This window comes from Oncorhynchus nerka, linkage group LG21 (genome assembly GCF_034236695.1).
Source record: "Oncorhynchus nerka isolate Pitt River linkage group LG21, Oner_Uvic_2.0, whole genome shotgun sequence".
Lineage (NCBI taxonomy): Eukaryota > Metazoa > Chordata > Actinopteri > Salmoniformes > Salmonidae > Oncorhynchus > Oncorhynchus nerka.
Window position 1 is genome coordinate 31,008,703 of NC_088416.1, and position 10,637 is coordinate 31,019,339.

The window sequence follows — 10,637 nt, forward strand, 5'->3', positions numbered from 1 at the left end:
CTTGGTTGATCTGTTCTGTCTATATATTGTTTTGTTCTGGGGAACCTTTAGCTTGGACTCCCAGACTCTGGTTTAAAATGTTATTTCCAGACATTGAAGGATTAGCTGAACAGAAAGACTTAAGGAGTTCCTGCATTTGATTAAGTAAACAACCTTTAAATCCTGTCTGTCCATTATTGCAGCAGACACAGGATTTCCCAGTCTTGGCAGAGCACGCAACATCATTCTCTTTGTCACAAACTTTCAACAGCATCTATTCTGGGCCCACAAGTTGGCTTCAATAGCATGCGAGGTTTTATAAAGACTCCCGAATTCAAAAATTCAGCTCCATGTAGGCGTCGAAAGACAGCACAGGATGCTCAGGGAGACTTGCACGTACCACGACGTCGCTGTGCCAGGTTCATTCAGGAGAAGCAATTCCAGTGAAGTGATTACGCATGGCTGAAGTACAACTTCAATATTGCTCCTCAGAAGGATACTGATTTGCATTACAACGTAGAGTCTCTGATTCAGACTATGGAAGATTTACATAATACATAACAGTAGAGTGTATAACATCTCTTCACAACAGCAAATTTATTCAGAATCTTGCAGGGATTGGGGATGAACTAGGCTACCAGCAAAAAACATATCCAACGTGCCGTTGCCCAAAACAAACTAACAGGAAGACTTGACTCTTTATTTAGTACCATAGCAAATTATTTTAGGTTAAACTTACAACCAAAGAGCTCTAATGTGTTAACCCAATTATCTCCTGTGAGCACACAGAGCTAAAAGTCTACCCTGTGTACGATGACATGAGACTTAGAGGCGATAAAGGTGATTCGTAATCCCACCTTCACTGGAATGACACAAATAACTCCTAAATCCTCTGGGTTAAACCTTGGCACACATCACTCAACACGCCAATCCACGTTACACACCTGCCACAACAAGATTGAGGAAAACAAGAATGTTCTTCTGACCGGTTTAAAACCAGACCTGGCACAGCCAGAGTAGAATAACAAAAACTCAGCATTACCAATGGGGATTACATTAGACTGACTGCGTAAATCGTGCTACTTTCAAATATCTTTATTTGACCATTTCTAATTTGTCTCATGAACTGAGTGGACACAGCACAGAGTTGGTTGGTTTTGTATGGAAGGCTAAAGGGCTTCAAGTTAGCATCTTTACTGTACAAGAATTTCATTACATAGAAAACTGCACAGCGGCTACCTAACGTTTAAATTAAAAAACAGACTCACTGGTGAAGTTCCTTATGCTCTGATGTAGGGCACACATCAGCAGAGAACACAGTAATAGCACTACCTACCCCTCAGCACATGCATAGATGCTGGTTAGGACCAAAGATGAGTTATAACTGTTTCATAAATTAGGTTTAAAGTATAATCTGTGTATCGCGTGGCTAAACAACGGCAATAATCCAGCTAGAACCACAGACAAGCTATAAGGAGAAAAGTAAGTCCTCTTTCCCTCCCTCTCAAACAGACAGATCTGTCTCTGGCCAAGGTAGATTAAGGGTTTGTGGGATTCTTCAGTGTTCATATGGTTGCTAGTGGGCAAAGGGGTCCTGATGACACCGGCCTTGGGTGGGATGTGTATGGTAATGTAAGCCTGTCCAAGAGGAAGCCTGAACAGAATCTAAGAGTCCAGTCGACACACAGGGCTGTCGTAGACCATCTGCAGGTTGACCTTGTGTCCCACCAGCTCACGAATGTTGTTGATGCCATACTTGATCATGGTGGGCCTGAAGGAGACAGAGAAGGGCAGAGGAAAGCGTGTCAGGAAGATGACATAGTACATTATAAGGATAGGTGGAAACAGCAAAGAGAAAGCGGGGACAAACAGGGATAGAGACAAGGGTCTATATGGACAGAGGGGATGGAGGAGAGCGATTACACAGAGTAGATGATATGGTCCTTCCCAGCTCACTGACTATAGCCATTAGCAGTGATTTCTTCATAGATACAATTCCTCAGTGTCACCAGGGTTCAAGCACCCGCAGTAGAGCACAAATATATCTAATTGGTCAGTTCTGACCATCTGAGGAAACCATTATTCTAGGCTCATTAGGCAATATGGTGTTTTATGCTAATGTCTCAGATATAACAATCCAGAAGTAAACATGTCGACATGTGGGCCAACAGACTGGTGGTGTGTGCTGGAAGCATGGCTGCACATCTGGGGGGGGGGGGACATGACCACACTACTGTCCACCTTTAACCCCTCTATGGGAAATCACACTGGGATTACAGGCATAACATTGTATATTTTCACATTATGGAAACATTTTACTATTGAAATCCCATGTCCCATTCAAGTACACTAACAGTTGACCCTGTGCATCTGGTTATGAGAGAGTTAAGGTCAGGGTAAGGGATATGAAGCTGATGCGGGTCAATTCCAGTGAGATAGCTGGCCCAAGAGTGGAGCAGTGGAGAGACAGGTAATGATGGGGGGGTGAATAGATAGTTACATAATGCAATATTATTTTTGGATGGTATTATATCGATATCCAAGTTGATTTGTAATTAATAATAAATAAATGGTTTTGCTACTCTCGGTAGCGTTAGCTAGCACTAGTCGGCTGTACCTGCCTAAAGCTTGTTCTCCATCTTTTTAAATAGCGATCAAACATTTTTTCAGCACTTAGTTCCCTGACTGATCAAAACGTGTTTTCTCATGCTCTCGCTTGTTTCTCTGCAGCAGACACACTGAGTATAACAAACATTAAGAACACCTTACTAATATTGAGTTGCACCCCACCTTTTGCCATCAGAACAGTCTCAATTCTACAAGGTGTCGAAAGCGTTCCACAGGGATGCTAGCCCATGTTGACTTCAATGCTTTCCACAGTTGTGTCAAGTTGGCTGGATGTCCTTTGGGTGGTGGACCATTCTTGATGCACACAGGAAACTGTTGGCCATGAAAAACCCAGCAGCGTTGCTGTTCTTGACAGACTCAAAACTGGTGCCCTGGCACCTACTACCACACCCCATTTAAGGCACTAAAATCTTTTGTCTTGCCCATTCACACTCTGAATGGCACACATACACAATCCATGTCGCAATTGTCTCGAGGCTTAAAAATCCTTTAACCTGTCTCCTTGAAGTGGATTTAACAGGTGACATCAATAAGGGATCATAGCCTTCACCTGAATTTACATGGTTTGTCTATGTCATGGAAAGAGCAGGTCTTTCTTATGTTTTAGACTACATATCGTATCGCCACCTAAGTATAGTGATATCGTATCTTGAGGTCCCTGGCAATTCCCGGCCCTAGAGACAGGGGTCAGAGAGTGTTGAAGTGGGGTAGGCCAGGCAGAAGGGGTTGTGTATTGTAGGTCTTGTATTAACAAATGTCAGTCAGTCAATTCCATTACATCACCAGGATCAGTTCTAGTTGAAGAGGATGTGTTTCTTTGTCATTGACTCACCTCTCCAGAGACAGCCCCCAGGCGATGACCGTCACCCCCTCAGGGAGCCCCATAGGCAGCAGCATCTCTGGCCTGAACATCCCAGAGTTTCCCACCTCCACCCACTTCTTCAGCCCTGGAGTGAGCAGGAATGGACAAATTAAGATGGATTCAGTGTGTGCCTCCCGGGTGGCACAGTGGTCTAAGGTACTGCATCGCAATGCTAGCTGTGCCACCAGACTCTGGGTTCGAGCCCATGCTCTGTCGCAGCCGGCCGCGACCGGGAGGCACACAATTGGCTCAGTGTCATCCGGGTTAGGGAGGGATTGACCGGTAGGGATATCCTTGTCTCATCTCACACTAGCGACTCCTGTGGCAGGCCGGGCGCAGTGCACCCTGACCAGGTCGCTAGGTGTACGGTGTTTCCTCCGACACATTGGTGCGGCTGGCTTCCGGGTTTGGATGCGTGCTGTGTTAAAAGCATTGCGGCTTGGTTGGGTTGTGTTTCGGAGGATGCACGCCTTGTAGTGATGAGACAAGACAGTAACTACTAACAATTGGATACCACGAAATTGTGAAAAAAAAGAAAAAAAAGATGTACTCAGTGTGGATAGGATTGCGTCGTCTATGGGCTTTTGGGTTTGAGTGAGACAAGGCCAAAACACACATTTCACACAAACATGAGACATGCCAGGGTTTGAGGATCTTCAAAAGAACTGTACCTTCATGATAGCTGAACACTTCCATGCTCGGCTCGGTGTATGGATTGTAGGCCGGTTTAAAGCGTAATTTGGTGATTCCTGGAGAAAATTATAAATATATTTACTTTCTCAGAAATACTACATCTGACAGAGAAACAAGCTCATGTTGTACTACAGGCATTAAGATGCATTAGAGGCCACTTCAGTACGGACAACTGTTAAAAAATAAAAATAAATTAAAGAATGAGGTACTCAATTCTTATATCATTTAAATTCCATTCAATTCTTGAATTCCCTCATTCATGAGAATGTGTTGAATTACATTCTATTTTTATTTTTTTACATTTAATCTTTGGAATTGAAATTCAATATTTTTTACATTCCCTTAGTTAATGGAATGAATGCATATAGTAACATTTACTGTAGGATTTGTTTTTCATCATTTCAACCTGTATTCAGATATTTTCAGTATAGCTAGGCTGTCTGAACAGTGACATGATCAGCCTGAATGCCTGAGGAAATTTAATTTCTAATTGGAATTTGTTGAATTGTTGGGGATAATATTGAATTTTGACTTGAATTCTTGGAATTTACCTAACATTGGAATTGAGAGGAATTGAATTCTCTCTGAATTCAAAGACCGACCTCGAATTTGAATTGAATTACATTTCGTGGGAGAGAATTGAATGAGTGGAATTGACCCCAACCCTGACCGGTAGAGCCCTCACCTAGTTTATTGAAAAACTGATGAAGGATGCCCATGAGGTCACCCAGGGTAAGGCCATAGTCAGCCACCACTCCCTCAATCTGGTGAAACTCTGCCAAGTGGGTGGCATCCAGAGTTTCATTACGGAATACTCTGTCGATAGAAAAGTACTTGACAGGGGTGAACTTTTCCTGGTAGAAAGAAAGGTACATTTGAAATGGTTACAGAGGAAAGTTGCTCAATTTCTGCACAGTTGGAATGTAACATCACCCTCATGCAATTACGTTCTAATTCATTTTAGTAAATACTAAGACAGCATGAACAAACGTAGATAGTGGGTTACCTGCTGAGCGAGTTTGTACAGCATGCGAGCGCTGACTGCTGTGGTGTGAGTACGGAGGATGTTCTTCTGAGCCTCCTCAATCTTCCAGTCATACTTGTACCTGTCAAACACACACACAGCGTTAAAAATAGAACATGTTGGGCCTCCTGAGTGGCACAGTGGTCTAAGGCACTGCATCGCAGTGCTAGATGTGTCACTAGAGATCCTGATTAGAGTCCAGCTGCAGCCGACCGCGACCGAGTGACACATGGGGCGGCACAAAATTGGCCGAGCGTTGTCTGGGTTAGGGGAGGGTTTGGCCGACAGGGATGTTCTTGTCCCATCGCGTACTAGCGACTCCTGTGGCGGGCCGGGCGCTGTTTCCTCTGCGTTTCCTCCGACACATTGGTGCGGCTGGCTTCCGGGTTAAGTGGGCATTGTGTCAAGAATGAGTCCGTACGGGAGTTGCAGCAATGGGACAAGACTGTGACTACCAATTGTATACCACGAAATTGGGGAGATTTATTTTTATTTTTTATAAAAATTAATTAAATAAAACGTGTGTGTGTAAATCCATGTGTATGCACGTGTGTGGAAGATTAGCTCTCACCCCTGTGATCCAAAGCCTCCCTCTGAATGGACCTTCCTCACTCTCTCCAGGTAGTCCTGGGGAAACTCATGGGCCTGAGCTGGGTCTGAGACATATAATAAGAGGGGCCACAGTTACCAGTAAGTTAAATGGAAATAATACTGATGGTACATGATGAAAACAGATGAGTTATATCTAATGGAAATCTAGAGTCTGTTTTAGCTAGGGAAATCAGATTTCCCTTTCAGTGCATCATCAATAATGCACCATTTAATCCTATCTGGGCATCAAGCCCAGACACACAGAGACACCCAGTCGCTCACCAGACAGGAAGAAGGTGTCGTGTTGGTCCCTGGCTGGGTGCTGCTGGGGCTGAAACAGGGAGTCAAAGTTCCAGAAGGAGCTCTCAATGAAGTTGTTGGTGGGCATCTCAGTGAAGCTGAAGGAGACAGGAGGAGTGAGTACACACATGTCTTAAACCTTAGTCTTACCGTACATTAGTTATATAGGGTATACTGATGGTGTCCTGCAAGGGCAGAATAGAGGATAGGCGACTGACCCCATCTCCAGGAAGATCTGTCTGAACTGCGTGCGGACCTTCATGAGCGGATGCAGATGGCCACAGTCTGGGGCCACACCCAAAGCCTCAAAGTTATAAGGCTTGAACTTCTTCTCCTTCCAGCTCCCACTGTCACAGACCAGAGATAGGTCAATTTGGAGGAGAACATATAATATGTTCTAGAGAACATCAAATTAATTTGTGTATATGGCCAAACACAAGCAAAGTCTGTGTGCAGATAAAACGTGGAGGTAAATGTACAAAAACACTCATTTCATTTTTGGGACACCTGAATACAGTTCTGTGCCAAATCCCCTCATGTGATATTGCAGACCAGGTGCATTTTCATTAATCTGTTTTGGGGTACGAGAACTAACAAATTGTTTCAAACAATCACATGAAAACCAGGCTTGGTCAAGAGATCACCTGCATTTTGAGAGAGACAGCAGTTTCCAGGTAAAAATAAAAACTAATTGGATCATGCGCGGTACCTAATGAAAACACTGCCAATTTGACTACAACATGCAGTGATATGAATAGAAACAACATCACTGTGAGAGAATGATAATATACATTTGCCTTAGGACGGGGTCCTCAGCAGCAGCATGCAGGTTAGAGATACAGAATGAGGAATCCCTCGTCCATCTTAGCAATCATAGAGCGACCATGACAAAGTTGACAGGAAAAGCAGAGCAGGACTCACCTAGCGATCATCTCAGGGGTGAGCTCTGTCTCCTGCTTAGTGATGGTGGTGCTGAAACAGCTGCCCTTTGTGATCCAATAGGACTTGACCGTCCTAAAATTCACGGAAATAAATATAATCATTCAAACGGCATAAATGTGGTCATTTGAAAGTGGTATATCACATGAGTCACAAAGGCCACAAGAGGTCTTATCTTGGGGAACATTGGAGATTGGGAACATGTGGTGGTGGTGGTGAGGGCCTGGGACACTATTTAGCAAATAGAAAGTATACAATTAACAATTTGTTGCTCAGTGTATTCATATCATTGGGTGAACTAGACATCTCGACTCAGACAAGACGACAACATTGACGCGCATCTGATCTGAGAATATTATGTAAGTAGGATGTAACTATGATATATGACAATTTATATTCTAATCCAAACCTTATTGATATATTTAATATAATTTCTCAGCTGTTATTCAACTAACGACTTAGGGGTCAACAAGTCAGAGAACATCATCAGCATGAGACTATGCTGAGGCTAGTTGTGACTGGGGCATCCTGAACATGCCTGGATGCCAGATGATTGAACACTGTTGTACTGCTGAATGGCATCTATTGCCATCTACTGGTAGATATCAATTAGGAATATACTTAACATTTCACAGACGTTTTCACAGTAGTCAAATATTATCAACCGGTCTGATTCTTACACTTCAGAGAGCAGTTTGCGTTTCTTCAGCTCATTCTTCTCCTTCTCCTGCAGTTGAGACGCCTGGCCTTTCTGTACCAGGAGCAACTTGTCCCTCACCAAGTCTTCTAAGTGCTCCACCTGGACACACACACACACGTGAAATTGATGTTTATGTGTGTCATACTTCATTTCTCCATGAGAAAAGCAACACTCACACTCAATCACAAAGCACACCAAGTCAGATGTGAAGATAAACTCACAGTCTTGAAGATCCTGGGTCCGCCCTCGTGGCCCTTGTCCAGACGGATCCACTTGTTGGACATGGCCTTGCTGAAACCCACCTTCCCAAAGGCTAGTTTCTACACAGAAAGAGAGACAAAACTACCTGTAAACACTGCCCCAATGCTCCAAGTGGAAAGCATATAAAATCACAATGTAAAGATCAACTTTCAATCAATTCTTTATTTTTCAGCCAGATTTTTTTCCTCCAAATAAACATAACATCATGGTACATATTATTTGTCCAGGCACCCTACAGGTCCTCTCACCATGAGCTGGCTCTGAGGCATCCCTTCCTCTGGGATGGAGCTGACGACTCGGGCCTCATGGCTGCCCTGTTCGGCTATCTCACAGCCTTCCCCAGTCAGCTCCCAGTGCTTCGAGGAGCGCTGCTCAGCTGAGATCACCTGCGCAGGAAAACAAACAACCATGATCAGAATCATAATGGAGCCTTGAGGCAGAAGACCACACATTTGTCATCTTCTCAAGGTCTGATTGGTGTACACATCATGAATTAACTATCACTGCACATTATACGTTTACCATGGATTCATTTTTAGATCCAGTGACAAAAACAGCTCCCAATTTATTGACTCAGTCTAATTTCTCAATGTTGACATTTCGGTATTTCATTAAGATCCCCATTAGCTGTTGCAAAAGCAGCAGCTACTCTTCCTGGGGTCCACACAAAACATGAAACATAATGACATCATACAGATCAATAGGCAAGAACAGAACCACATAAAAAAAAATAAAGGCACATGTAGCCTCCATATCAATGCATACACACAAACTATCTAGGTAAAATAGGGGAGAGGTGTTGTGCCACGAGGTGTTTCTTTATCTGTTTTTGAAACCAGGTTTGCTGTTTATTTGAGCAATATGAGATGGAAGGAAGTTCCATGCAATAAGGGCTCTATATAATACTGTACGCTTTCTTGAATTTGTGAAATGACCCCTGGTGGCATGTCTGGTGGGAAAAGTATGTGTGTCAGAGCTGCGTGTAAGTTGACTACGCAAACAATTTGGGATTTTCAACACATTAATGTTTTTTATAAAAAGATGTGATGCCGTCAATCTCTCCTCAACTCTTAGCCAAGAGAGACTGGTATGCATAGTATTTATATCAGCCCTCCAATTACATTTAAGAGCAAAACGTGCCACTCTGTTCTGGGCCAACTGCAGCTTAACTTGGCTTTTCCTGCAGCGCTGGACCACACGACTGGACAATAATCAAGATTAGACAAAACTAGAGCCTGCAGAACTTTCTTTTTGGAGTGTGGTGTCAGAAAAGCAGAGCAATCTCTTTATTACGTCTAGACCTCTCCCCATCTTTACAACCATTGAATCTATATGTTTTGACCATGAAAGTTTACAATCTAAGGTAACGCCAAGTAATTTAGTCTCCTCAACTTGTTCAACAGCCACACCATTCATTACCAGATTCAGCTGCGGTCTAGCACTTCAAAAATAATTTGTACCAAATACAATGCTCTTAGTTTTAGAGATGTTCAGGACCAGTTTATTACTGGCCACCCACACCAAAACAGACTGCAACTCTTTGTTAAGGGTTTCTGTGACTTCATTAGCTGTGGTTGCTGATGTGTATATAGTTGAATCATCAGCATACATGGACACACATGCTTTGTTTAATGCCAGTGGCAGGTCATTGGTAAAAAATAGAAAAGAGTAGCGGGCCTAGAGAGCTGCCCTGCGGTACACCACACTTTACATGTTTGATATTAGAGAAGCTTCCATTAATTACCATCCTATACAAGTAGTAGCCAGTTAGGTGTATCAGACGTTGGTAGATTCCCTTAATGACGATTCAATAAAACCAAATATTGAACATGTCTAACAGTTTTTGTTTTTAGTCAAGTTTGCTGATTAGCAGTGCAGTTGAACAATCAGACTGAACAGTCACCACTGCAGTTATTCATGGATAACACGATCCTGTTTACGTCCCTATTGCATCACTTTCCTATCCAATCGCCCATCATCATAGGATGAACAGAAAATGCTATAAGTACAAGCTTGACGCCCAAAACGATATTTAATTTCAGAATTTATTAAAATTAGGTTAGTGTTAAGGTAATGGTCAGTTTTAGGTTTTTGCTAGGCGGTTTAAGCGTCAACTGTTAACCTTAAAGTCTCTGCCGAATGAAAAAAGTGGACGGTCACTTGACTTCCGCTTCAAAACGGGCAGGTAAACTCACATCACCAAGTGCCAGTAGGCTCTTCACAGCACCGACGATAGCTTGGTGGTCCACCCCGAGACTGGTCGCAACATCTTGACTGTCGAGACCACCGTCCACCTTTTCCACCCGCCGAAGAAGCGTTTCTACAAGACCAGTGTCAGCCATGCTAGTCACAGCGAAGCCGAAAAGAGACCGGTAGTGAGCTCAGTATTGGATATGTCGAAAGTACTGGAATACAAGAGCCAGTATTTTGGAAATACCGTAAACTCCTTAGAACAAGCGAAAATTAATACCTGAATTGACATCTTGAAGAATAAAAAAAAATCCACTACACACTTGATTTATCCCATGCAATGTACTGACAGTGACTGCATTGCGACTGAGGATGAGAATGATTAACACTTCACATGAATGGATATAGTTGAATTACTGATCTGATATATCCTGGAAATATTGTGCTTGCTGTAGGTAGGTGAAGTTTAA

At 43.1% G+C, this 10,637-nt stretch overlaps 1 protein-coding gene across 1 annotated transcript; it reads right to left on the reverse strand.

Annotated features, from left to right (window-relative positions):
- Window positions 1-1,059: 1,059 nt before the first annotated feature.
- On the reverse strand, window positions 1,060-10,359 carry LOC115110576 (phenylalanine--tRNA ligase alpha subunit-like). The gene is made up of 13 exons (XM_029636346.2): window positions 10,173-10,359; window positions 8,226-8,363; window positions 7,938-8,036; window positions 7,697-7,815; window positions 6,999-7,091; window positions 6,296-6,424; window positions 6,060-6,175; window positions 5,758-5,842; window positions 5,169-5,268; window positions 4,848-5,016; window positions 4,141-4,218; window positions 3,440-3,554; window positions 1,060-1,750 (listed from the first exon to the last, which is right to left on the reverse strand). The coding sequence occupies exons 1-13, from the start codon at window positions 10,317-10,319 to the stop codon at window positions 1,645-1,647; spliced, it is 1,494 nt and encodes a 497-aa protein (XP_029492206.1). The 5' UTR covers window positions 10,320-10,359; the 3' UTR covers window positions 1,060-1,644.
- Window positions 10,360-10,637: the final 278 nt, after the last annotated feature.

Coding starts and splice junctions, on each gene's coding strand:
- LOC115110576 (XM_029636346.2), bottom strand. CDS start 10,319: ATGGCTGACACTGGTCTTGTAGAAACGCTTCTTCGGCGGGTGGAAAAG. Junction 8,037..8,225: donor TGCCTCAGAGCCAGCTCATG/GTGAGAGGACCT, acceptor CTTTCTGTGTAG/AAACTAGCCTTTGGGAAGGT. Junction 6,176..6,295: donor CAGATCTTCCTGGAGATGGG/GTCAGTCGCCTA, acceptor TGTCTCCTTCAG/CTTCACTGAGATGCCCACCA.